Source organism: Giraffa tippelskirchi, chromosome 5 (assembly GCF_054371585.1).
Source record: "Giraffa tippelskirchi isolate mGirTip1 chromosome 5, T2T-mGirTip1v1.2.pri, whole genome shotgun sequence".
NCBI classification, from domain to species: Eukaryota; Metazoa; Chordata; class Mammalia; order Artiodactyla; family Giraffidae; genus Giraffa; species Giraffa tippelskirchi.
The window spans coordinates 182,246,585-182,274,043 of record NC_137279.1 but is presented as its reverse complement, the minus strand read 5'-3'; the positions used below and the strand labels follow the sequence as shown (position 1 = coordinate 182,274,043).

Genomic DNA, 27,459 nt, shown 5'->3' with positions numbered 1-27,459 from the left:
ACCTATTTTATATGTGTGTGTGTACAATTGAATCACTGTGCTGTACACCTGAAATTAACAATGTAAATCAAATACACTTCAACCAAATAAAAACTAAAAACAAATACCATCTCTTGTACAAGGTACAGGGCACCTCCAAATCACTGCTCCGTTTCTAACTCAGCTGTACACCAATTGCTAGCACAGTAATTTTATGCAATCATTGATTGGATTAATTCACTTTAACTTTAGTGTAAAAGTGTGAAAGTGTCACTCAGTAGTGTCCAACTCTTTGTGACCCCATGGACTGTAGCCCACCAGGCTCCTCTATGCATGGAATTCTCCAGGCAAGAATACTGTAGTGGGTAGCCACTGCCTTCTCCATGGGATTTTCCCAGTCCAGGAATCGAACCTGCGTTTCCTGCACTGCAGGTGGTTCTTTACTGCAGCCACCAGGGAAGCCCCAACTTTAGAGTAATATAAACAAATCAACTGTCTTTTAAAATTGTCTCCCACTTGATAAATATACTGGAAAGTTGACCCAGGAGACTGAATGAAGCTTTAAATTCCAAACCTTTGATTTAATCAAGTAGCCCTTTTACCTGATATAAACTCATACATCCAGGAACCTTGAGGGTCCAGAACATTCTCTCACAAGCAGGAATTACTGGTGTGTTATGTGCGTGTCACACTTAAACTCTGATTAATGTAGCATCATTTCATTCCTCTCATCAACTACTAATTTCCACAAATGGAGGGGTGTTAACAAATACAGCCATGCGTGCACACTAAAATAAACTCAAAATGGATTAAAGATCTAAACGTAAGACCAGAAACTATAAAACTCCTAGAGGAAAACACAGGCAAAACACTCTCGGACATAAATCACAGCAGGATCCTCTATGACCCACCTCCCAGAGTAATGGAAATAAAAGCAAAAATAAACAAATGGGACCTAGTTAAACTTGAAAGCTTTTGCACAATGAAGGAAACTATAAGCAAGGTGAAAAGACAGCCTTCAGAATGGAAGAAAATAGCAAACGAAGCAACTGACAAAGAATTAATCTCAAAAATATACAAGCAGCTCCTGCAGCTCAATTCCAGAAAAATAAACGGCCTAATCAAAAATGCGCCAAAGAACTAAACAGACATTTCTCCAAAAGAAGACATAGGGATGGCTAACAAACACATGAAAAGATGCTCAACATCACTCATTATCAGAGAAATGCAAATCAAAACCACAATGAGGTACCATCTCACGCTGGTCAGAATGGCTGCTTTCCAAAAGTCTACAAACAATAAATGCTGGAGAGGGTGTGGAGAAAAGGGAACCCTCTTACACTGTTGGTGGGAATGCAAACTAGTACAGCCACTATGGAGAACAGTGTGGATATTCCTTAAAAAACTGGAAATAGAACTGCCACGTGACCCAGCAATCCCACTGCTGGGCATATACACCGAGAAAACCAGAAATGAAAGAGACACGTGTACCCCAGTGTTCATCGCAGCACTGTTTATAATAGCCAGGACATGGAAGCAACCTAGATGTCCACTGGCAGACGAATGGATAAGAAAGCTGTAGTACATATACACAATGGAGTATTACTCAGCCATTAAAAAGAATACATTTGAATCAGTTCTAATGAGGTGGATGAAACTGGAGCCTATTATACAGAGTGAAGTAAGTCAGAAAGAAAAGCACCAATACAGTATATTAACACATATATATGGAATTTAGAAATATGGTAACAATGACCCTATATGTGAGATAGCAAAAGAGACACAAATGTAAAGAACAGACTTTTGGACTCTGTGGGGGAAGGCGAGGGTGGGATGATTTGAGAGACTAGCATTGAAACATGTATATTATCATATGTGAAACAGATTGCCAGTCCAGGTTCGATGCATGAGACAGGGTGCTCAGGGCTGGTGCACTGGGACGACCCTGAGGGATGGGATGGCGAGGGAGGTGGGAGGGGAGTGCAGATAGGGACACACGTACATCCATGGCTGATTCATGTCAATGTATGGCAAAACCCACTACAATACTGTAAAGTAATTAGCCTCCAATTAAAATAAATAAATTTAAAAAATAAATAAAATACTAAAAAATATATAACCATGTGTGTACCATATAAAATCATAATTATATATAATAACATATATATAACTTCTAAGCCTTTAAAAACCAAGCTATACTGTGGCACCTCAGTACAATAATACAAAAAAATTTTTTAAAGTTTTTAGATACATGCGTATGTATCACTGAATCACTTTGCTGTGCACCTGAAATGATCATAACATTGTTAATCATCTATACTTCAAAATAAAGTAAAAAGTTAAATTTTTCCCAGTTATCTGAATTGATTACTCTGCTTTCCCTTATCATCAGGATACAAAGAGTATTTAAAATTTAAATACTTTTAAACTCTTAAATAAGTAAGAGTATTTAAAAATACAATAAGCGAATTCTCTGGCAGTCCAGTGGTTAGGACTCTGCCCTTCCAATGTAGGGGGCACAGGTTCTATCTCTGGTCAGGGAACTAAGATCCCCCATGCTGTGCTGCACGGTGGGGGAAAAAGTTTTATCACTGGTTACACTTAACGAGCTATTCTTTATCAGCATCAGAAAGAGGAAACTAGATGATTGGAAGGAGGCTTATGGGGAAAATCTGAAGATTCTGTCCCATACCTCAGCAGAACTACGGACCACAGAGGATTTGGAGGAGGGGCTCAGAAGCACAGAGCTGTTCTGCAGATGGCTCGATTTTGACAGCTATGACCTGCACACAAGGCAGCCAGGGTGGAGAAAGGGTGGGGAGTAAAGCAGTTGCCAACAGCTAAAATGAACATGAGTTTCTAAGCAACGAATTAATTCAAGAAGAAAACTTTAGAATTGGGACCTCCCTGGTGGTCCATATTCCAATGCAGGGGTGACAGGTTCCATCCCTGGTCGGGGAACTAAGATCCCACAATGCTACACCTCAGTTAGGGAGCTCACACTAGAAACTTGGCGCTGCAATGAAAATCCCACGTGCCCAAACTGAGACCCAGCCAAAACTAAGTTGTGTGTTTTTTTCTTTTTTTAAAGAAACCTTTAGGATTAACTCATCAACTTTGGATGAGAAGTCTACTTGGTGATACCCGGCCTGGCCTCAGGGACTACTCAGAGATGAGTAGTTTTTTTCTTTGATTCTCTTAAAAAAATGTGAGTGTGGGCGGGAAACACCGTCCCATATATTTGGCATGAAAAATCTCTTAATCCAGGAAGCAAAAGTTAACTATACAGCTGGCAGCTCTAACTGAAAAATATAGGCAAAGTGGTCGTCTCTCAGTGTCCACCAGGATGGTGCATGAAGTCAAGCCAAGAGCTGCCAGGAAGCAGGATAGTTGCACAAACTGAACAAGGAGGCCCTGGAATGAGATGCCAGGTAAGTACCTCATAAGAGAAAACCATTCATCTGGATCAAGAGAAAAACTCATCCAAACATAACCTTTTAGACATCCACGTATATAATATGCACATCCATGGGCCAAATTAGAGCACTTTGGGTGAGGATGCTAATTGCTCTTACATTGTTTCTTCCCTCAGGTAAGCTTCTACCTAATTAACCCTTAAGTATTCACTCTTCCAAGGGGACCTTTTTTTTTTTTTTTAGTTCTTGCTCCAAGGCATGTGAGATCTTTACTGTGCCCATCTTTGCATGAAATGTTGCTTTGAGATCTCCCATTTTCTTGGAGATCTCCAGATTTCATGCAAAGATGGGCACAGTAAAGGACAGAAACGGTGAAAACCTATAGAAGCAGAAGAGATCAAGAAGAGATAGCAAGAATACACAGAGGAACTGTACAAAAAAGATCTTAATGACCCTGATAACCACAGTGGTGTGGTCATTCACCTAGAGTCAGACATCCAGGAGTGTGAAGTCAAGTGGGCCTTAGGAAGTACTGCTGCCAATAAAGCTAGTGGAGGCAATGAAATTCCAGCAGAGCTATTTAAAATCCTAAAAGATGATTCTCTTAAAGTGCTACACTCAATATGTCAGCAAATTTGGACTGGAAATTTGGAGGTTGCAGTGGCTACAGGACTGGAAAAGGTCAATCTTCATCCCAATTCCCAAGAAGGGCGGTACTACTGGACAGTTGCACTCACTTCCCACGCCAGTAAGGTTATGCTCAAAATCCTTCAAGCTAGGTTTTAGCAGTACGTGAACTGAGAACTTCTAGACGTCCAAGCTGGGTTTAGAAAAGACAGAGAAACCAGAGAGCAAATTGCCAACATTCACTGCATCATACAGAAAGCAAAGGAATCCCAAAAAAACATCTACTTCTGTTTCATTGACTACAGTAAAGTCTTTGACTGTGTGGATCATAACAAACTGTGGGAAACTCTTTCATCTTACCTGTCTCCTGAGAAACCTGTATGTGGGTCAAGAAGCAACAGTTAGAACCTTATATGGAGCAACCGACTGGTTCAAAATTGAGAAAGGACAAGGTTTATTTGTCACCCTGTTTATTTAACTTATATGCAGAGTGCGTCATGCAAGATGCCGGGCTGGATGAGTTACAAGCTAGAATCAAGGTTTCTTGGAGAAATATCAACAACCTCAGATATGCAGATGCACACCACTTCAATGGCAGAAAGCAAAGAGGAACTAAAGAGCCTCTTGATGAGGGTGAAAGAGAAGAGTGAAAAAGCGGGCTTAAAACTCAGTATTAAAAAAGCTAAGATCACAGCATTCAATCCCATGACTTCATGGCAATTAAAAGGGGAAAGGGTGGAAGCGGTGACAAGATTTTATTTTCTTGAGCTCTAAAATCACTGCCATGAAGTAGATGATTGCTTCTCAGAAGAAAAGTTACGACAAACCTAGACAGCATATTTAAAAAGCAAAGACATCACTTTGCTGACAAAGGTCCATATTGTCAAGGCTATGGTCTTTCCAGTAGTCATGTACGGATGTGCAAGTTGGACCATAAAGAAGGCAGAGTGCCAAAGAATTGATGCTTTTGAACTGTGGTGCTGGAGAAGACTCTTGAGAGTCCCTTGGGCTGCAAGGAGATCAAACCAGTCAATCCGAAAGGAAGTCAATCCTGAGTATTCATTGGAGGGACTGATGCTGAGGCTGAAGCTCCAATACTTTGTCCACCTGATGTGAAGAGCCAACTCATTGGAAAAGACCCTGATGCTGAGAAAGACTGAAGGCAGAAGAAGAGGGAGACAGAGGATGAAATGATTGGACGGCATCACCAATTCAATGGACGTGAACTTGGGCAAACTCTGGGAGATGTTGAGGGGCAGGGAGGCCTGCAGTGCTGCAGTCCATGGGGTTGCAAAGAATTGGACACGACTTGGTGACTGAACAACAATGTGGGACCTTAGTTCCCCCACCAGGGGTAGAACACGTACTCCCTGTAGTGGACAGGAGAGTCCTAACCACTGGACTCCCAGTGAAGTCTCCAAAGGGGATCTTTTCATTTCTTTTGAATAAAACTAGTCAACTGCTCCTCCCCACACTAGGTACTAGTCAACATTTAATGTTGAGTACATAAAGGTATGAGACCTCAATGGAGAAACAATGGTAAGCAACATCAGCTAATGTTAATGTTGTCTAGTCACTAAGTCACTTGTGTCCCGACTCTTTTGCAACCCCATGGACTCTATAGCCTGCCAGGCTCCTCTGTCCATGGGATTTTCCAGGCAAGAATACTTGAGTGGGTTGCCATTTCCTTCTACAGGTGATCTTCCCAACACAGGGATGGAATGCGAGTTTCCTGCATTGGCAGGTGAATTCTTTTACCACTAAGCCTCCAGAGAAGCCCAATAATATCACTAGTTTCCACCCCAGAGGACCAGCTAGCAGCAGCACTGACTGCATCATCTCTCCTTCCCATCTCATACCATCACCACCTGAGGGTGAGGAAGGAGGGACACGTGTCAACTGGTATGAGGCCCACGACGGATAACCTGCCCCAACTCTGACTCTTCTGGGAAGGAAAACCCCTTCACTGCCAACTCAGAAAGCACTGCTGCTTCATCAGGACCACCACTCAAGTCGCTGAGATGTGAAGATCTGGATTGCAGGGCAGGTGTGGGCCCTATCACTCCCATGACACCCTCCACAACTGTCGACTTCTACTCCCACAATACTGATTCAAAGATTTCCTTAGCACCAAAATATACCTGTGAACACAAGGTCTTCTGTGCTAGCAAAGAAGTACATTTTGAAAGCGGGCTATATTTACAAATTTTATTATTTTTTATTCCAAAAATACATATAAATGAAAACCTGCTCCTCAAATGCAGGGAGGCCTTTGCCTATAATATTGTATTACATTTACGTCACAAAACATTCTCATAGGAAAATCAGTATGCAGCTCTTTCACACACAATTTTTTAAGTATGTACATATATACATACCCACAACAGATGTAAGCAGTTGTGACTTTTCTACTTACACATAGTCCTCTGGTGGAAAATGAGAAAACCAGGCAATTCCCACACTTTCCAGCCTTGGGAAGGTAAATACAACCTCTCTGAATGTTGTTTTAAAAAGATGAAACATGTAAACCACACAACCGTCTTTTGACATGTATATGTTGTTAGAATAAAGCAAAGACCCTGCCACATAAATGACTGTTTCTCTCAAAGAACAGAGATAACCTCTAAAAAATGTGAAGTTGAAGAACAGCTACGATGATCAAAATTGTTCTGTACAAGTTCCGAGGAGAAATCAGAGTTCTCTCCCAGGAAACAGATCCATGACCCATTTCAGCCTCCTGTGACATGTAATCAGCACCCACTGGCAATGGCCATGGTCCTCCTGTAGACTCGTGAGCTTAAGCAGGCTCCATAATGTATCTGTTTGAGTCCAACAGTCAGTAATGAGGTCATGTGGTAAATCCCACCCACCCACCCAAACCAACGAAGTGCAAAATCAATTTCTATGACTCAAGAGCTCAACCAGGTCAAAGCTTTGGTATGTTCTGGAGGCTATTTTGGTGATAACCAAAGCTTAGTAAGATTCTCTGTTCAGGGGTTTGCCCCCGAGATAAAAACAAACCCGGTCCACAAAGCTTGACAACTATATAAATAAAGTAACTGTACAAAGAAAACAACCCACAATTCCCCCTTAACCAAGGGCTTATAGTTTCCTAGGCAGCAGTTCTGAAAGCACCAACTCAAGCCATGATGCTTCTACTAAAACACGATGTGTTGGTGAGACTGTTCGGAAAATAAATGCCCACAGGCATGTGGCCAACGTGTCACAGAAAGAAGTTCAACCAAACATTAAGTCATTTTTTTTTCACACTGAAACATAAGCTGGTCAGCAACAGAAGAAAGACTTAAGGCAGTAAGAGGCATTACAGAGAGCACTGGTGCTCCGTGAGTCAGTCCCAAAGCCTTCGCACACGGAAAAGGTCTCTCGAGCGTCTGGGTTGTCTTCAGTTTGCTAGCTGTCAGACACCTCCTCCTCTTCCTCGTCATCCTCGTCTTCTTTCCTGTCTACTTCAGAGGTGTCAGAGGACTCGTGGAGCAGAACATACTCTCTACTGCTGAACCCAAACTTAAGGACATCCTTTTCCTTCAGTTCATAGTATCTCTGTGGCTCAATTCGCTTGTTGTTCAGGAACGTTCCGTTGCCTGAGCCAAGGTCAATGATGTAGGGCTTCACCCTGCGGCCAACTGTCCCATCAGCACGGGTATATTCCACAAGCCTAGCGGAGGTAAAGTAGAGAAATCTGTGAGGGAAATCCAGCCTCAGATCCTCCAACTCTTTGCTAACAGTCTGGACAATGTAAATACCTGGCTTAGACTCAGTTCAAGTTCAAACTGTAGAAATCAATGGGAAGGCACAGTCATGGATTTCAAAATTGGGAGCAAGTTAAATTGGTGGGAGCTGGTCACTGGAGGGAGGGATTCATGGTATACCAAAACTTAAAATGCAGAATGCAAGGCCTCTTGCCATGGTTAAGAAATACATTTTTTTTGGTATTTTTAAAAATTTGACATTTTTTGTATTGTTAATCATCAACATAATGCTTCTTTTACTTATATTTCAACATATTTTAGCTTCTGTCCCAGTAGGAATAAACCAGTGTTTCTGGATTTTGGAGTCAAGGGAATAGATAAGGTGATCAAAATTGTTCAAATGAAAACCAATTTGAGCCAGCATGCTACCTCAGTGATTATTTATTAGGCAGGCCACCTGGCTTTGCTGAGCTTCATCGTCTCATCTGTTAAATGGGGTATTAATACTAGTCCTCGCCTCCCCACAGGATTGTTGTGAGCATCCAACAATAACAGATGTACTACAGAAACTTCCAAGATACAGATTCGGCTAACATATGCCAGGCATTCTCAGCTTTATTTCCATTTACCTATCATAACAGCCCTTCGAGGGACATAGAAATTGAGGCCCAGAAGAGCAGCTAGCCTCAGGTAAGAGGCATTGGCAGGATTCAAAATCTGGATTTCGGACACCAACTTTCATCCTCTTACACAAGCGTTGGCGATTATTTATATAAAGTGATTATACATTAAAGGAATAATACTCCTTAAGACTAATACTAGCAGGAATTCCCTGGCGGTCCAGGGGTTAGGACTCCACGCTCTCATTGACAAGGGCCTGGGTTCGATCCCGGGATGGGAAACTAAAATCCCAGAAACCATGCAGGTTCAGCCAAAAAAATTAAAATTAAAAAATACTATTAGGTATGAGAGGTATGGGCTTCTTGTGCACACACACGTACACAGATCTCAGTAATCCTAACCAGCCGAGACGTCGGGCTTCTGCTGGCGCCTTGGTTTCCTCTGCAAATGGACACTTACCGGTACTGAAAGACGGCGTGCTGCTTTGAACAGGAGGGGTGATCGATGGGAATGTCTGCGATGCGGCGGTGTCGGCCCAGGAGGTAAGCGCTCTGTCGGTGGATGTACATCACTGGAAGCACTTCATCATTTTTAAAGGGGTAGAGGCGCCACCGTTTTTTGGGGATCCGTGCTTCCGGGGGCTCACTGTATTTAATAACTACACCCCGAAAGGTGTTAGTGTCCTCAAGAAGTGCCCCAGAAAGTTCGAAGCTTGGCTTCTCCTTAACAGGCACCTCTTTGTTGTTGCCTCCAGGTCCAGGCCGAGGAAGTGCATCCTGAGACGCGTTACCGCCAGTGCCAACTTCATTCTTCTGGCGGTGCTCGCGGCGCCTGGTGTTGTGGAACTCCCGCTCGGCTTCCTGAGCCTGCAGGTTCTGAGCATCTCGATCACGTCCCTGAGGCTGCCCGCTGCCAGGCCTCTCGTCTGAGCTTCTCCTCTGGCGGGAATGGCCGCGGTGCCTGTCTCGGTCACTGTTCCGAGCTCGCTTGTGTTCCTGTCCTGAGGGTTCTCGGTGTGGCCGATCCTCCCGGCCTCTACGAGGATGGTCCTCACGTTCCTGAAATTCAAACAGATTCAGGAAAGTAAAGGCAGTTCATGGTCTCTAAACAGAGCTGCATTCAAGAAGTCATTTGTGATTTGGCGTTCAGGGCAAAATGTCCCAGAGAAATAAGGTTACCAGTGGTGGTCATGTTCCCTTGCAAGGCCACCACCCAGCGAAAGGTTAGCCGCTCAGTTGTGTCCGACTCTGCGACCTCACAGACTGTAGCCTACCAGGCTCCTCTGTCCATGAGATTTCCCAGACAAGAATACTGGAGTGGGTTGCCATCTCCTTCTCCAAGGTATCCCAGGCTGCTGCCCAAACATAGCTGTAACAGCACACGCGCAGGTTCAGAGCCTGAGAAACTAGAATACCTACAGGCAAACTTAGGGAAAACACAACTCACAGAATTAAGTAGTCACATACAAGATAATTCAGTTCAGTTCAGTCGCTCAGTCATGTTCAACTCTTTGCGACCCCTTGGACTGCAGCACGCCAGGCCTCCTGTCGTACATCACCAACTCCCGGAGTCTACTCAAACTCATGTCCATTGAGTTGGTGATGCCATCCAACCATCTCATCCTCTGTCGTCTCCTTCTTCTCTCGCCTTCAATCTTTCCCAGCATCAGGGTCTTTTCAAATGAGTCAGCTCTTCTCATCAGGTGGCCAAAGTATTGGAGTTTCAGCTTCAACATCAGTCCTTCCAATGAACACCCAGGACTGATCTCCTTTAGGATGGACCAGCTGGATCTCCTTGCAGTCCAAGATAATTACATAAAGAAAAAAGCTACCTTTCTCTTATGCCAGAAATGAAAATGTATTAACAGTAATTTTGAAAGATCTTATTTCAACAGTAATAAAGATAACTCAATACCTAGGAATAAAATTAAGAATTATATAAGAAACTTGTAAAAATTTACTGCAGCTGACCCTTGAACAATGAGGGGGCTAGGGCACAGGGGAACCGACCCTCCAGGCAGCTGTAGTCGGCCCTCTGTATATGTGGTTTCTCTATATATGTGGTCCCTCTGTATTTGAGGGTCTGCATCTTCAAATTCAACTAACTCAGGACACGGAGTACTGCAGCCTCTACTATTGAAAACAACCTGCATAGTGGACCAGTGCAACTCAAACCTATGTTGTCCAAGGGTCAACTGTAACAGATGTATTTTTTAAAGATTTGAAGAAATGAGGAAGAAACATACCAAGGCTTCTTTAAAAACAGTACTGAAAATCAGCCTAGTAGATAATGGGCAAAGGATAGTAACAAGCAATTTTCAAAAGTATTAATAAATATCTAATGAACACATGAAGATAGGTTTATCCTTACTAATCTTATAGCTAAAGTATCAGAGTTCAAGAGGGGAACTTGCCACTATGAAGTGAGGCTCCCCTCCTGGGAAAGGGTAGAGAGGAAATCCCGAGCATCAGGACTGGGACCTCGCCCCCACTTCCTCGCTGACCCTCATCCCTAGCCCCTGCCTCAAGGCCTTCTCCCTACCATTCAGAGGTCAAATAGGGGTCTGCCTGCTCAGAGCTGGACCCAGTTTTCCTAGACTTCCTAACCTCCAAAGACAAGTACCAAGAGGGAGGGAGCCTCAGATACCCATCCCTCCTACCCCATGATATTCACAAGCTTGCCACCACCATCTGCCTTGAGTTCACCAGAACTAATCTCATTATCCCCTTTATCCCTGATTAAATGAGTCACTGTAAGAAGTCACAAACTCCAGGCCATCACCTCCACCTCCCTTGTACTCTAATTCCCATAAGGCTCTGTATATGAAGGATTCTGTCCCCAAATTCCACCCTTTCTCAACTCCTAAAGCCACTGTCCTTTCTATTTCCTCTGGAAATGGAAAGCTTGGCAAAACCAACCTACATCCTCCACATCTACTCAGATAGTTCCCATCTCTGTTCGCTCTGCCTGAACACACTGTTCCCCCACAGCTCTCTCAAAGGAGCTGGTTTTCTCCTTCCGACCTCCCCTCAGCTCCCACCATCTTCAGGCCTGGACATATGGCAGGTATTGCCCTTTCTTCTCGCTGCCAATTCTAGAACATTCCCCACCTTTTTCTTTCTCCCTAAAAAGATGCAGCAGTGAATCTCATGTAAGACCACTGTTACCCATTACTCTCACCGTTGCTGTCATTTATAATCCTAAATCACACCCCTTCACTTCATACCAGTTTTACTTCTAGCTCAAGTCATTCTCTCCGGCATTACCCTTGCTGATTTCAATACCATGCTCTCCTCTCCATTCGTTGCGTTTCTCTCTTTCCATTATCTTATCTGTCACCTCCTTTCTCCTCAGCCACTCACCTCATGGTTATACAGACCTTTTCACTTCTAATAACTGCAGCCCCTCTATAATTTCAATTTCAAGCAGTCCTCTTTCTGCCCATTTTTCCAGCTCACATTTTACCCAACTCTAACAATCCTCATCCCAGTAAGACTCATCCAAGCCTTTGATCCTCTTACCTCTGCACAGTCCCTCACTCTCTTCCCTTCCCCTCTAACTGAAATTCCAGGGTCAAGCAGTATGATCACTCCCTCAATCCCCTGTCCCATGCCATTCTTGTTGCACTGTCCTGGCAAAACCACAACCAGCATCAAGCACATCAAAGTGGCAATAGAGAAGCACAAGCCATTCTGACAGGTCCCACCTTGGTCCCACCTTAGAAGCATGAACCAAGCCTCCTTAATGATGCCCAGCAACCATTCTACATTTCTGTGATCTATTCCTCCTCCCAGATGACTGTTTCACCCTTTCTCTCTCTCTTCCTACATGGTCCTCTACATCTCTTATTTACTCAGAAGGGGTTTTCTATGTCTGCCCACCTACCAGCATCTACACCCATATACTGTTTTCCCTTCCTGTGCCCATAAGGAAACTATTTGTGCGTCTGTCTAAAGCCAATGCCCACACCTGGGAGCTTCCTCTCATCCAGAATATCGCTGCGGTGATTTCTGCCTCTCCTGTACACAAGCTACTTCCCTGATTTGCACTGGACCATTCCTGTCAGCACAGGCATCTGCTCTTTTCCAAAGCCCATTTTCCATGGTGGCTTCCATTCTATTTCTTCCCTCTCTGAGTAAAATTCCTTGAAAGAGTTTGGTTTTAATCAGTCTCCAATTCTTTTCCCATCTTTTTTTGAATTCTCCAATTAGGCTTCACCCTTACTACTCCACTAAAATTGCTGGTCAAGGTCACCAATGACCTACATGTTGCTAAATCCAATGGGCAATTCTGTCTTCGTTTCCAGTACGTGTATGTATACTAGACAAAAACAGTAGAAACTTTGGAGAGAATATGACAAATTACATAACCAGACAACACAAAATAACTAAGATTTCAACATACACGCTCAACTATTGATAAGTCAAGTAGGATAACAGATACAATATGATTCTTTTTGTTAATTAACATCTTTGCACAGAATACACACACACACCAAAATATAAAGGAAAAGAAGAGAACATAAGCATTACAGAACTCTGAAGTATAAATACCAAACTACTAAAATGGTAACCTCTGGGGATTGAGGTGGTTTGTTTTTGTTCATGGGGAGGGGTGTGATTCTGGGGCTGAGAGAAGCAACCACATACTACGTAAACCATACTCTCACTTTTTATTTTACAGCCTTCTGTGTTATGATGATGAATAAGCAATTGATAAATTTTTTCCTCAGGTTTCCACAATCCTGTCCCCCACCTCCTTTAAAAAAAAAAACTGAAGTATACTTGATTTACAATGTTGTATTCATTTCAGGCATATGCAAAGTGATTCAGTTACACACATATACACATTCTTTTTCAAATTCTTTTCCATATTAGCTTATTAAATTATATTGAATATAACTCTGTGTTGAACTTTTTTTTTCAATGGTGGCTGAGTAGTGCAAAAAAGAGTATCTCTAAGTACAAGTCAGAGGCTGTGTGTGGTCTTACAATCCAGGTGAAAGTCACTCATTTTCAACTGCCTGTCAAGTCCTCAATCCCCTCTGCTTGAGAGCCATTTCCAAGTTTCTAGCTGATACAATGAAATCAGCTTTTTAAGAGATTAGTTGAGGTCAGGAGGGAAGTTAGCATAGATAAGCAAACTAAGACACTCCAAAGTAACAATATTCACAAAACACTTCCATGTGATAGGCCCCAGGATTTACTATACGTTGCTGATTTAGAAACCAGAGGTAAAAAACTGCAAGCTGAAAAAAGTCTAGCATATACACCTTTCTCCAGAGGATCTTCCTGACCCAGGGATAAAACCTAGGTCTCCTACACTGCAGGCAAATTTTGGCTGTCTGAGCCACCAGAGAAGCTCCTTTATATATATCTCCTATATATATATATAAACAATACAGCAAAATGGTGGTCACTAGGAGATGGGAGGTGGGAGGATAAGACTAATGGTATTTATGAGTACTAACAGTAACGGCTTCCCTGGTGGCTCAGACGGTAAAGCGTCTGCCTGCAATGCGGGAGACCTGGGTTTGATCCCTGAGTCAGGAAGATCCCCTGGAGAAGGAAATGGCAACCCACTCCAGTACTCTTGCCTGGAAAATCCCGTAGACAGAGGAGCCTGGTAGGCTACAGTCCATGGGGTCGCAAAGAGCCGGACACAACTGAGTGACTTCACTTCACTTCACTTCAATAGTAACGAATAGTAAATAAGCCATAGATAGAGATCTAATGCCCAGAGAAAGGAATATAGACAGTAACACTACCCTATAATGACATAACTTGGTAAATACTGCTTCCATGGCAGTCATATTACAATATATAAATCTATCCAACTAACAGGCTATGTACTGTACCTTTTAAATCTACAAAATGCTAACATGCCAAAATTATTAACTCATAACAGTGGCAAGTTGTACAAACACACACACACAAAGCTTCAAGTGGTTTGAGAGGTTTGATCTGGGTATTGTGGTTACAATGGCTGAATTCTGAGATAATGAAGGTGATGGCTGACCAACTCATACAATAGATCATCAAGACTGGCTTTGAATCTTTTTAGGTAGCAGGAAGTTGGCTCAAATTCATAGGACAATCCATTTTCTTAATGCCAGTGTCTCCATTTGCACTTTGTAACCAGAGGCCCTTTAAAAAGAAGACTGAGGACTTCCCTGGAGGTCCAGTGGTTAAGAATCCGCCTGCCAATGCAGGCAACACAGGTTTGATCCAGGGCTCAGAGGTTAAAGCGTCTGCCTCCAATGCGGGAGACCTGGGTTCGATCCCTGGGTCGGGAAGATCCTCTGGAGAAGGAAATGGCAAACCACTCCAGTATTCTTGCCTGGAGAATCCCATGGACGGAGGAGCCTGGTAGGCTACGGTCCACGGGGTCGCAAAGAGTCGGACACGACTGAGCAACTTCCCTTCCTGGGAAGATTCCACACGCCACAGGGCAACTAAGCCTGCACACCACAACAAGAGTGTAGCCTCTGCTCACTGCAACTACAGAAAGCCCACACGCAGCAACAAAGATCCAGCACTGTCAAAAATTAAATAAAACTTAAAAGAAAAAGAACACGACGATGACTGAACGCCTGTCCATCAGGACTGAGGACGCGGCAAGAGTGTCTGCTCTTACTACTCTCACTCCACTTAGTGCCAGAGTCCCAGCCACGCAGCAAGAGGAAATAAAATGAATATACATTGTAAAGGAAAACAAACAAAACTGTCCCTTTGCAGATATGATTATCTACGTAGAAAATCCCAAGTTTTAGGATGGGATTTATTTAGGTAAAATAAATGAGTTCAGTAAGGTCACAGGATATAAGATAAACATACAAAAATCGATCATATTTCTATGTACTAGCAATGAACAAGTAAATACTGAAATTCAAAATATCACTTAATGAAAACTTAAAAAAATTACTTAAGTGTAAATCTAACAAAACGCATACAGGACTTGTACACTGAAACACTGATGGAAGAAATCAAAGATCTAAATAAACAGAGACACATCTATATTCAAAGACTGGAAGACTCTATATAATTTTAAAAAAATTCTCAAAGAGTACAAGTTTAACACAATTTCAATTAAAATCATAGCAAGTTTTTTTATAGATATAAACAAGATTGTTCTAAAATGTATAAAGACAAAGGAATGAGAATTCCTAAAACAATTATTTATTTATTTGGCCATGTCCTGTGGCATGTGCCATCTTAGTTCCGCCCAGCCAGGGATCGAACCTGTGCCTCCGAGTCTTAACCACTGGCCTGCCAGGTAAGTCCCAACAATTTTTAAAAAGAAGAAAGTGAAAGAATCAGTCTGCCCAATTTTAAGACTTACTATATAGCTACAGTAATCAAGACTGTGGTACTGGCAGAATGACAGATCAATGGCACAGAACAGAGGACCCAGAAATAAAGGTACACACACACTTCTGATTTTTGACAAAGAAGCAAAAGCAATTAAAGGGAGGAAAAATAGTCTTTCAACACCTAGTGCTGCAGTAAATGGATATCATGGGCAAAAAAGGAAATTTGATTTAAGGCTCCTGATTTATATTAAAACAAACTCAAAACAGATCATGGACTTAAATGAACATTAAAGAAAAAACATATCTTCAAGTTCTAGGTCAGGGAAGTTCTTAGACATAACACCAAAAGCATAATCTGTGAAAGAAAAAACAGACAAGCTGGACTCCAAACAAATCAAAAACTTTTGCTCTGAGGAAAACTCTTTTAACAGAATAAACAGACAAGATACAGATGGAAAGAAAATATTGAAAAACCTCTCACTCCAAAAGGCCTGGTATCTAAGAATATATTACCAAAAGAAAAAAAAAGAACTCTTAAAACTCGATAGTAAAAAAAACCAAAACAATCCAACTAGAAAATAGGCAAAAGATCTGAAAAGACATTTTACCTAAGAGGAAATGCAGACAGCAAATAAACACATGCTAAGATGCTCAACATTAGCCACCAGGGACATGCAAATTAAAATCACAGTATCACTATCACACTTGTCAGAATGATCAAAACGGTCACAATACCAAATGCTGGATCACTCACATTATAAAAAGGGATAGCCACTGTAAGGACTGAATTGTGCCCCCTCCAAATTTATATACTGAAGTCAGACTGTAACCAGACTGTTATAGATTGTAGCCAGACTGTACCCAGATTTTTTGCAGGTAAGGTCTTTGAAGAACTGATTGAGTTAAAATGAGTAAGCCCCTAATCCAATATGGCTGACGTGGTTAAAGAAGATGTGAGTCAGAGATGGGAGCACACAGAGGGAAAGACTGTGAGGACCCAACAGAGAAGGCAAGCCAAGGAGAAAGGCCTCAGGAGAAACCAAACTGCTGAAACTTAGATCTCTGACTTCTAGCCTCTAGAACTGTGTGAAAATTATAATTTCCATTGTTTAAGGCAACCAGTCTATGGTATTTTGTTATGGAAAACCTGGCAAACTAACATAGCACTCTAGAAAACAATTCAGTAATTTCTTAGGGGAAAAAACCCACAAAAAACGCAACTACCATACCATCTAGAAACTGCACTCTTGGGCATCTATCCCAGAGAAACGAAAACTTATGTTCACACAAAAACCTGTACAGAAATGTGTACACAGCAGTCTTATGTCTAATAGCCAAAAACTGCTAACAACCCAGATATACTTTAATGCGCAAATGGTTAAATCCATACCATTGAATACCATTCAGCAATAAAAAGGAAGGAACTACAGACAGAAACAACAATATAAATGAACTCCAAAAGAGTTTAGCTGAGTGGAAAAAGCCAACCCAGAAAGGCTACATATTGTGCGATTCTATTTATGTAGCATTCTTGAAGAAACAAAATTACAGAAATGGAGAAGTGATTAGAAGCTGCCAGGAGTTGGAGGGGAAAGGGTGGGAGGGAACTGGGTGTGATATAAAAGAACTACTTGAGGAATCCTTGTGGTGATAGAAATGTTTTGTATCTTCACAGAACTGATGTCAACATTTTGGTTGTGATATTGTTCTATAATTCTGTAAGATGTTACCATTGGGACAAACAATCGCTTTTGTATTACCTTTTACAACTGCATGTGAGTCAACAATTATCTCAAAATAAAAAGTTTAAGTTAACAAAGAAAGAAGAAAAAAGGAAAAAAAGCCCAGATTTTGGAGAAGCCCATTGCAGGTACAGGAAAACACAGACACAACACTTTAGCTATGATGGAGAGGCTCTAGGTTTGGAGCCAATATGAAAACATCTCAATCCACTTACCTGCTTTACTTTGATTGCTGAGTGGTGAGGACTTCGGCTTCTCTTACTCCGGGGTGACTTGCTTCTTCTCCCTGAAGGTTTGTTTTTCTTTTTGGCTGGGGACCTGTTCGGAAAATGGTACACACATTTATCTCAACTTTCATTCCCTCATACAAAACAGCTCCAAGTGTCAGGCATACCCACTAACACAAACACCATGTCTATGTAAGTCTTTGCTGATCACACTAAAAGTATCAGGAGCTTCACTTTTCTGGTCCTATGTCTTCCACATACATAACTGCCTACTGGAACGTCTCACTTAGATAACAACTCTAGATTCCCAACCACCCAAGACACTTTCCTCTGTTTTCTGCCAGCTGGGTAATTAGTGCCACCATCCACCCTGTTCCTCAGGCAAAAAACCTTAGAAGTCACCCTTGATTTTTTTCTCCCCTCGACCAACAGCCCTCCATGCTCCTTCCCCACACAACCATAATCTATCAGCAAAGTCTCTGGCTCTATCTCCTAGCTCTCCAATGTCATTCCTACCACTCTCCTTAATTACAATACTGGATTTCCCCTCCCACCCCCATTTCTAGAAGAACATAATTAATTCCACTTCAGGTTCTGTGTATGGGTTGTTCCCTCTGCCTAGATCTTCAACAAGGCAGATTATTCTATCATTCAGGTCTTAGGTCAAATAGCAGACTTTTCAGACAGCAGCTCAGGGAAAACCACCTCCCTCCACTCTCTCATTATCACATTAACCTACCCCCAAATACTTGTTACTAACTGAGACTACTTTTCCAAATTTGCTTGTTATTTTGTCTCAGGGCTAGAGCACCATCTAGGAGCACCATCTAGAGGCAGACCATCTAAGTTCACCCTTGCAGCCCCAGAACCTGGGACGCTCTTCTTCTGCAATCCCCCATCATTTTCAATTTTATCTGCATATAATTCTACACTATTTTAAGTCAAATTCCACATACACCTTTGTATGTATTTTTTAAATGCTGCATATTTTCCCACATTATTTTATAACCTAGAATTGTCTTTGGCACATAATAGGTACTCAGTAAGACTACGTCGAATGAGTGAATAAATGAAGCTGTCTATCAAGAGACATTCTCCCCCTGCAAGAATATCAGGTAGATTGCCTAGGCCCTCGATATGTAAACTTCTTGGGACAGATAACTGAAAAGATAACGCCTGCACTCCATTTGCAGGCAGATGGGGAAAATCTTTCAACTTAAATTATCACTGCTATCAACTGGACCATACTCGGTGAAATGCTGGGTACACAGAAATGAAGGGGCGAGAGACTGCGCAGCAGGCATTGAGTGCTTAAGGTCCAGCTGCAACCCAAGTGTTAGGTACCGGAGTAAACATTCTTCCACACAAGCACAATTGGTCACTTCTATCGCTTTAGGATTAAGTCCAAGCTGCCGCGTTCCTCTTTCAAGGTGCGTTTCTGGCGCTAGCCCTGTGCTCCCTTCTCAACGAGCCCTATCTAAGACCCACCCCGGGATGCTTCCCACTTACCGGCTACCTCCTCGGGCTCGGTTCCCGCGGTGACTTGGGCGGCCCGACTCGCCGGCCGGTGGGGACGGGCTACCGCCGGAGGAATCCGGACGGCGGTGGCCCGGAGGCGCGGACTCCGGGCTGAGTCGCTCCTGCTTCACCACTACCGCCGGCGCTATCCCCACCATGTCCCCGTCCCGGCGCCTTCGCCGGCTCCCCCGCTCCCGCTCGCTCTTCACCTCCTTCATGCCTAAAAATCTGCGGAGCCAAGAAAAATAGGTCCGTTGCCCTCCTGTCCCAAAGGAAATGACGGACTTGCCTCCAGGACTTCCGCTTCCGGCTGCGCGCTCTCCCAGAAGCCCTTGCAGCGGAGATAACGTGACAAGATTCCGGAGTGGGCGGGGCGTTAGTGACCCGACTCGAGAGGCGGGAGATTCAAGTTTCAAAAGCAAATTTAGGGAAAAGCTACTCTCAAGGACGGCTTCCGTGGTAGCTCAGACGGTCAAGAATCCGCCTGCAATGCGGAAGACCTGGGTTTGATGCCTAGGTTGGGGAGATCCTCTGGAGAAGGGAACGGCTACCCACTCCAGTATTCTGGATACTCCAGCCAGTATCCTGGAGAATTGACCTGGGTTTGATGCCTAGGTTGGGAAGATCCTCTGGAGAAGGGAACGGCTACCCACTCCAGTATTCTGGATACTCCAGCCAGTCATTTACGTTTGGAACACCAAGGAAAGAGGAAGAAAATGCAATCACAGATGGTAGCCCGTGGGCAAATCATTAGCATTTCCCCTCTGTTCCTGCACTGTCTGATAGGTTGTCATTTCTCCATTTAATTAAAAACAAATACCTTTTAAAACGTGGGAACTTCAGATGCCTTCCACTGGGAATCTTTCCTAACTCTTCGCTAAGTAGTCAGACGACTCCCCATTTTGCAGATGACAAAATGAAGGGTCAACGAAGGTGGTAAGCATCTAATTCAAATTGCGAGTTAGGGCAGCACTGGGATTCAGAACTGATGTTTTTCTCCCTGCTTCCAAGAGTACCGAAGCGACCTGTTGAGCAGGCGGCCTGATTAGCACTGGAAAACTTTCTGGGAAGGCTGAGCTGGAACTCGCGCGCTCCTGGCCCCACCCCGAAGCCCCGCCCAGGTCATGAGGGCGGAGCGGAGGTTTCCATGGCGACGGCAAACAAGGCCTTGACTGGAGGGCGGCTGCTGGGCTGCTACTCCCGCCACCACCATGATTCCCCCAGCGGACTCTCTGCTTAAGTATGACACCCCGGTGTTGGTGAGCCGGAACACTGAGAAACGGAGCCCCAAAGTAAGGACGAGTCTCAGAGGGTGGGGGAGCACGAAGCTCCGTTTGGGTAAGACAGGGAAGGTCGGGAGTCCCGAGGGACAGAGGCTGCAGTCACTGGAAGTAAAGGCAACTGGGACTTGAGGAGACAGGCAGAAGAAGACCAAATGCTGGGTGATCCCAAAGGGCAGATTAGTATAGGGAAGAAAGTCACAGGGCGATGTGACAAGTCTTTTTAGGGTCCCAGGTCCCAGAATAGATCGGATAGTGATGCCCCATCACTAGAGCAGAGGCCTGAGCAGCTGGGCCAGAAACATCTGTTCAAGGAGATGCAAGCATTGGGTTGGGTTGGAACCAGAGATGCTTCATGGCCTCCTTCAGCTCTGAAACATAACTTCTGCTGAGAGAACAGATGGGGAAAAGTGAGCTGGGGATAGGGGAGGGATGTGCAGGAAACCTGGAGCAATCCAGGGGCCCAGGGGGTGTGGAGCTGAGTGTCTGAGTCGCCTCCTGCCCCAACTTGTCCCTCCTTCTCAGGCTCGGCCACTGAAAGTCAGCCCCCAGCAGCCTGGACCCTCGGGTCCTGTCCCACAGCCACCCAAGACCAAGCTCCCCTCAACTTCCTGTGTCCCAGATCCTACAAAGCAAGCAGAAGAAATCTTGAATGCCATCCTGCCCCCAAGGTAAACAAGCAGTGGCTAGGAGGAGGCCCAGGCTTTTGCTTCCCGGAACTTGGGAATGTGAGAGGAGGCACCCTGACTCTGTTTCTGAGATTTCTTCCCAACATCCCAGAGTTTCTAGAACTTGCAGATGCCTAGATCCTGGGAGGGTCCAGGGAGACCTCTTCTCTATTCGCCATCATTTTCTGAGTGCTCTCACCCAGGCTTTAAATATCATGTGTATATTAATGGTTCCCATGGGTCTTTTTGCAGCCCTGTCCCTGTCCTCTCCCCTAAACTTCAAACGTATATATTCTGCTACTTACTCATTACGTTCATGAAGCTGTCCAACGAACATCTCAAACTCAGCATGTTCAAATTAAATCACAATGTCTTTCTTCCCCTAACCAGCTCACTCTCAGTCTTCTCCTTTCCACTAGGAGCTAGGCCACTTTTCATTCCCTTTGATCTCTCCTGTCACATGTCCTGCCCTTCATCACATTCTCTTGTCTCCATTGTTCTTGCTTTCAGTCATTAAGTCATATCTGATTCTTTGCACCCTCAGGGACTGTAGCACACCAGGCTCCTAAGTCCTCCACTATCTCCTGGAGTTTCCTCAGTTCATGTCCATTGAGTCAGTGATGCTACCTAACCATCTTATCTTCTGCCACCCCTTTCTCTTTTTGCCTCTACCTTCAAATTACTTTCCAAATCTGACTGCTTTTCACTCTGCTTCCACCTTCTTATTCCTAGTCACTGCGCCTGTACTACTGCGATGGCCTCCTACCCGAAAACTCTGCTTCCACTCTCTGCCCCTACAATCTATTCCCCACACACCCCAAAATCACACGTCAGATTGTGCCAGTCTTCTTACAGAGACTCTAATGGCGTCCCATCTCGCTCAGACTAAAATCCAGAGTCCTTACAACAACCCAGAAGACCTGGCACAACCTGGCCCCTGAGGTATCCGGGACCTTCTCTCTGATTATTCTCTTCCTAGTTCACGGGGCTGATGCCACAAGGTCCTCTGCTTGCTGTTTCTGAAACACATCAATGACTTTCCCACTATAGGACCTTCTCACCGCCAGGGATCCTCTTCCCCTGATATCCTCCCGATTCCCTTGTTCCTTCACTCAAGTCTTGCTCAAATGTCCTCTCCTCAAGAAAACCTTCTGCAGACTCCTGTATAAAAGGAGAGCTCCCTTCTTCTTACCCTGCTTCTTTCTTCTGCAGCCACATTGATCACTAACATCCTTTTCAATTATTTTTATGTAATAGGGTGATAGAAGTTTTGAGGGTGATTTTCACTTGCTTCCCTCTCAACAATGCATGGAATCCTCTCCCTGAAGGTGGCTCTGCCCTCAGACTGCCCCTTGTGATTCCAGAACCTGGCTGTGTCTCTGATACAAGGTTCACTATGGGCGCCCATATACGTACACCCCCCCAATACATACCTTCACCTTCTTTTGTTGACACAAGGTTTATGGTCTCCTGTGTCTCCTACCCCCCAAGTCAGTGGGTATTGCCGCTGGGCCTCCCATTCAGATCAAGCAACATCCAGATAAATCTGTGCTCAGCATGTTAGGAGTGGGAGATCTGGAACATAGGTGATGACTTCACAGAGGATCGTGGGAGAATGAAGACTGCCCAGCCCCAAGGTAGGGCACCATGGGTGTGGCTTTGGAGCCACACACGCTTCAAGGAAGAGAGAGATAGGGGATTCTGGTGGGTCGGGGACAGAGCCGCCCCTCCCTCCTCTCAGGCAGAGAGTGCCAAGGGCCCTCTCTGCTCAGGTCCTGAGGACCTTGTGCAGTGGATGGGGCTGGCTCAGCCTGGCTGTGTCTGTCCCGCAGGGAGTGGGTGGAGGACACGCAGCTGTGGATCCAGCAGGTGTCCAGCACCCCCAGCACCAGGATGGACGTGGTGCACCTCCAGGAGCAGCTGGACCTGAAGCTGCAGCAGCGGCAGGCCCGGGAGACCGGCATCTGCCCAGTGCGCCGGGAGCTGTACTCACAGTGTTTCGGTGAGTGGTCCGAGAGGGAGGCTACACGACCCTCTACTGCCTCCTTCCCTTCAGCAGAGACCCAGGCCCTGAGTGCCCCCGAGCTGAGCCCATCCCATCCTGGAATGTCTGTCTCCCCCCACCTACCCCACCCAGGAATTGCTAGCTGCACCGTCTTCCCGCTCCTGCCCATCTCTCCTACCAGTCCCCACCTTGTCAGTCACTGTGTTCCTGATGACTTGGTTCCTCACCCCTCAGCAGCTGGTTGGAGTAAGATGAGAACTTCCCACCTCCATGGGACCCCTTCCATTTGGTTCTTTTCAAAGGTTTCTATAATAAACATAGATTAATTTTTTAATCAGAAAAATTTCATGTTCTATATTTACATCCATCTATCAACATCAGCCCTTGGTCCAGAAAAGTATTTCAGGGTGATTTGTTGTGACTCAACAGACACAGGGCCTTTTTGTTTTGTTTTTTAGCCCATACCATGTGGCATGTGGGATCTTAGTTCCCCAACCAAGGATCGAACCCAGGCTCTCTGCGTTGGGAGTATGGAGTCTTAACCACTGGACCACCAGGGAAGTCCCCAGACCCCGGGATTTGAGATCTCCCTCCTTGGGTGCTGGTGTCAGATGCCTGGCCCTCAGTCTAGTCTCACTGCCCCACGTGGACTCGGACATGCAAAGCGCGTCCAAACCCTGTGGCAGCTGCTGCCCTGGGGGCTGGCAGGTTCCCTCAGCTTGAGGGTGATTCTGGCTTGTGCTCCCTGTCAGCATTTATGGAGGAGATGTTTCCAGCCCCAAACCTGTCCAGCCAAGGGGGCACAGAGGATTTCCCGGCTGCTTTAAAACAGCCACCATCTTTATATTGAAAAAGGCAGGTTGCTTTGAATAGCACCCAGTCTCTGCCTAACAGTGGACTAGAAGGGCCCCCTGGCTGTAGACACCCCAAGCTCTTGTCTCCGTTTGCCCTGGCCAAGCCAGGCCTGCTGATGGCCTGTACTCCCCAGTGCCAAGTGCAGAGAAGTCATGACAGGGCCCCCGGGGACCTGCCTGTCTCCAAGTGAGGAGGACACACCCTACTGCCCTGCCCAGTAGGAAGGCGGTTTGCAGTAGGAAGGTTGGCATTTCCCCTCCCGCCTGCTTTCTCCGACCTCTCTGTGTGCACCTTGGCAGATGAGCTGATCCGCGAGGTCACCATCAACTGTGCGGAGCGGGGGCTGCTGCTGCTGCGGGTGCGGGACGAGATCCGCATGACCATCGCTGCCTACCAGACCCTGTACGAGAGCAGCGTGGCGTTCGGCATGAGGAAGGCGCTGCAGGCAGAGCAGGGGAAGTCAGACATGGAGAGGAAAGTGAGTGGCTTCACCAGGAGCCTCCGAGCCTCTGCGACTCTTCTGTCCACCTCAGGGCCACAGCCTGTCACGCCAGCACCCAGCTCTGGCCTCCGAGGGTGCTCTCCCGTCACCTCAGTGAGGACCCTTTGGTTCGGTGTCACGGCCAGTCCTGGGGTGACAGAACTGTCTCCCCTTGGAAAGCCCTGCCAGTCACTGGCCTCCCACTGGGTGGCAGTACAGACCCTGGCAATGCCTTGGGTCGGGCAGCTGTGCCCCAATCCCCTCCACCCAGGGACTCACACCGCCCCATCCACTTGGCGACGTCGCAGGATGACTGGGGTTTCTGTCCGCAGATTGCAGAGTTAGAAACGGAGAAGCGAGATCTGGAGAGGCAAGTGAGCGAGCAGAAGGCAAAATGTGAGGCCGTTGAGAAGCGGGAGAGCGAGAGGAGACAGGTGGAGGAGAAGAAACACAACGAGGAGATACAGTTCCTGAAGCGCACGAATCAGCAGCTGAAGGTAACTGTTGCGCTGGCCCAGGTGGAGCGCCCCCAGCCCCAGCCCCAGCCCCAGCCCCAGGCCCTGCCAGCCAAGCAGGGCAGCCCAAGCATTTTGTCCTACACTGACTCTCAATACTGCCAAGGAGTAAAGGAAGCTGAGTCTTTTGGGGAGAGGTGAGGGATCAGATTCTCTGTCCATCTGGTTCTGGAGACAGGCTGTTCTCAACTCTGAACCCCCATGGCCCCTCAGCCTGGCTCTCTGGTGGATTTTTGTTTCCCTTCGGGTAAAAGTTGCCTACCGTCTGGGAGAGGTGGGTACGTCAAAGGTGGGACTTCTGTCCTGTGGCGGCTGGCATTTCGGAGCCTCCTCAGAGGGGCTGGGTCTCTCCAGTGGGCTTTCGTGGGTGTGCTTTCCTATTGCAGTTGCCTAGAAAGGAGACACTGCATTTGGGGGGGCGGGGCGGGGGGTGAGGGAAGGCCCTTTGAGAGGGAAGAACCAATTCAGATCAGGAAACTTCTGGTACATGATCAGAGGAACTCAGCTGTAGGTGGTTTTCATCAAAGCCCTTTTGCTGACAGTCTACTTTAATCCGACTGAGCTGAAGGGAGGGAGGGGGACTAGTGAAAAGGGCTGGGCAGGGGGCCAGGCCTCTGAAACTCCAGGCTGTCTGTCTGGTCCAGAGGTTCTCAGAGGTTGGGCTCCAGACAGCATCATCCTCATCACCACAGCTTTTAGAAATACAAATCGCTGGGCCTGGCCCAGGGCTGCCCAATCAAAAACTGTGGGGTTGGGGGCCAGCAAGCCAGTCTAACCGGGTCTCCAGGTGATTCTGATCCTCGCTCAAGTTTGAGAGCCACTGCCCTAGACATATGGCCTACAATGTCCATCCCCCATGGCCCTGGCTAGGAGGGGCCCCTGGGTGTACCTCCCTCTCCGCCCTAGTTTCACAGAAGCTTACATTCTTGCAACTGGCAGGCTTATGGGTTCTACAAGCCAAGAAGGCCAAGCATTTGAGATAAAGAAGGGCTTGTGTTAATTGCTAGTGGAGGATGACAGATTTTTCTCCTTGGCAAGTTGAACAAAACAAACTTTCGCAGCCAGATGTGAATTTGTTTACTTAGCCGTCTCTGAGGCCGCCTCCCTTATCTGCCATATTCTTTCATCATAAGCCCAAGTTCCCCAGTGCCTCCTATGGTATTGGCGGCAAGAGCAAAGCAGAATACCTTGGCATCTTTCTAACATTTACATTTACAGGCAACCTTGTTATCCCCAGGGCGAAGGACTCTTTAGAAGTTATTTTTATTGGCTCAAAGCTGCACTCCAAATAAAGCATTGTTTGCAGTCCCCAGGATAGACCTACTTAAAGGTCTGTCCACACAGTGTGATAGTGAATTATTTTACTGGCTGCCACAGGAGCAGAGTAAGTAACTCCCAAGTGTCTGAAGCTTTACCTACAAGATGGACAGCTCCCTACTCACCAGCAGCAATTTTCTCTAATTGGGTGTCAAGTTGTCTCAGTGGCTGATAATTTGCTGTTTCCCAAACCTCTTGTCCCAGCACAGAGCTCCCAGGCTCCCAAATGAGAGAGCCAAATGTTTACCTTAGCAGAAGTATTCAGGCCTGAAATGTGAGCCATGAAAAAACCACTATTTCAACAACTTTTATTCAATTTCCTTTTCAATGCCTTATATTATACACTGAGCAGCTATTGTATGGAAAGCAGGCCAGCTCTGATTTCTCCTAATGCAGCAAGACTGAATGCCAAGCCAGAAACCAGCTAATCTAGAAAACATGGAGTTGGGAATGAAGGGAAAAAATAATTGGCGTGGCAACATTCGGATCATTCTTCTAGGAGACTTTTGTCACCTCTCGGCTATTTGTGTTAGGCTGCATGTTTCAAATATTAATGGAGTTTGTTTCTGTTTTTCAGGCCCAACTGGAAGGCATTATTGCACCAAAGAAGTGATAATTTCCATGTGGGTCTCGGCAAGCACTAACGACCCCATCATAAGCCCTTTGTAATAAAAACCTAGTTCCCTGAGTGAAAAAGCCATACCCCTGCCCCTTGGCACCACCTACGTATCTGTCAGAAGTCACACCACCGCCCCCAAGTGTTGTGCAACACCTCAGGTCCGACAGTCAGGCTCCAGGCTGGACAATGGAATGCAGTGCAGCCCACGTAGTCTCCGCACATGGCCAACCTTGGGACTTGCCAGCTCCGACAGTGAGACTTAGAACTCACCCCTCTTGGCTGTACCCATCTCAGGTGGAGCAGCTGCTTTCTCGTCGTCCCTCCATCCTATCACTTATTTCCAGTCATAGGAAGCTGCTTCTCTACCTCGTTTCTGGTCCACAGCTCACCTTGTCCCTTAACCTTGACCTGGGTTCCTCCAGACTCAGCCTTGTCCTTATTTGATGTCTTTTCATCGTCCATATTCCAATGAAGTTCTAACACCTCATTCTGGAGTTTTCAGTTTACCGTTTCAGTTTATCCCTGCTCACCAAGTCACTGGGCCCTTTCCTCCCTGCCACTGCCTAC

At 45.6% G+C, this 27,459-nt stretch overlaps 2 protein-coding genes across 2 annotated transcripts; one reads left to right on the top strand and one right to left on the bottom strand.

Annotated features, from left to right (window-relative positions):
• Positions 1-6,228: 6,228 nt before the first annotated feature.
• Positions 6,229-19,430, bottom strand: SNIP1 (Smad nuclear interacting protein 1). The gene is made up of 4 exons (XM_081495247.1): positions 19,144-19,430; positions 17,623-17,725; positions 8,813-9,411; positions 6,229-7,698 (listed from the first exon to the last, which is right to left on the bottom strand). The coding sequence occupies exons 1-4, from the start codon at positions 19,368-19,370 to the stop codon at positions 7,434-7,436; spliced, it is 1,194 nt and encodes a 397-aa protein (XP_081351373.1). The 5' UTR covers positions 19,371-19,430; the 3' UTR covers positions 6,229-7,433.
• An 869-nt stretch (positions 19,431-20,299) lies between these two features.
• Positions 20,300-27,379, top strand: DNALI1 (dynein axonemal light intermediate chain 1). The gene is made up of 6 exons (XM_081495246.1): positions 20,300-20,444; positions 20,958-21,103; positions 22,933-23,102; positions 24,260-24,438; positions 24,774-24,938; positions 26,851-27,379. Exons 1-6 carry the CDS (start codon positions 20,364-20,366, stop codon positions 26,884-26,886), a joined length of 777 nt encoding a protein of 258 aa, XP_081351372.1. The 5' UTR covers positions 20,300-20,363; the 3' UTR covers positions 26,887-27,379.
• Positions 27,380-27,459: the final 80 nt, after the last annotated feature.

Excerpts from the sequence above, each read along its gene's own strand:
- SNIP1 (XM_081495247.1), bottom strand. The coding sequence starts at position 19,370 with ATGAAGGAGGTGAAGAGCGAGCGGGAGCGGGGGAGCCGGCGAAGGCGC. Across the intron at positions 9,412-17,622 it reads CAGCAATCAAAGTAAAGCAG|GAACGTGAGGACCATCCTCG; the intron begins GTAAGTGGATTG and ends TTTGAATTTCAG. Across the intron at positions 7,699-8,812 it reads CACGCCGTCTTTCAGTACCG|GCTTGTGGAATATACCCGTG; the intron begins GTAAGTGTCCAT and ends TACCTCCGCTAG.
- DNALI1 (XM_081495246.1), top strand. The coding sequence starts at position 20,364 with ATGATTCCCCCAGCGGACTCTCTGCTTAAGTATGACACCCCGGTGTTG. Across the intron at positions 23,103-24,259 it reads GCTGTACTCACAGTGTTTCG|ATGAGCTGATCCGCGAGGTC; the intron begins GTGAGTGGTCCG and ends GCACCTTGGCAG. Across the intron at positions 24,439-24,773 it reads AGTCAGACATGGAGAGGAAA|ATTGCAGAGTTAGAAACGGA; the intron begins GTGAGTGGCTTC and ends TTCTGTCCGCAG.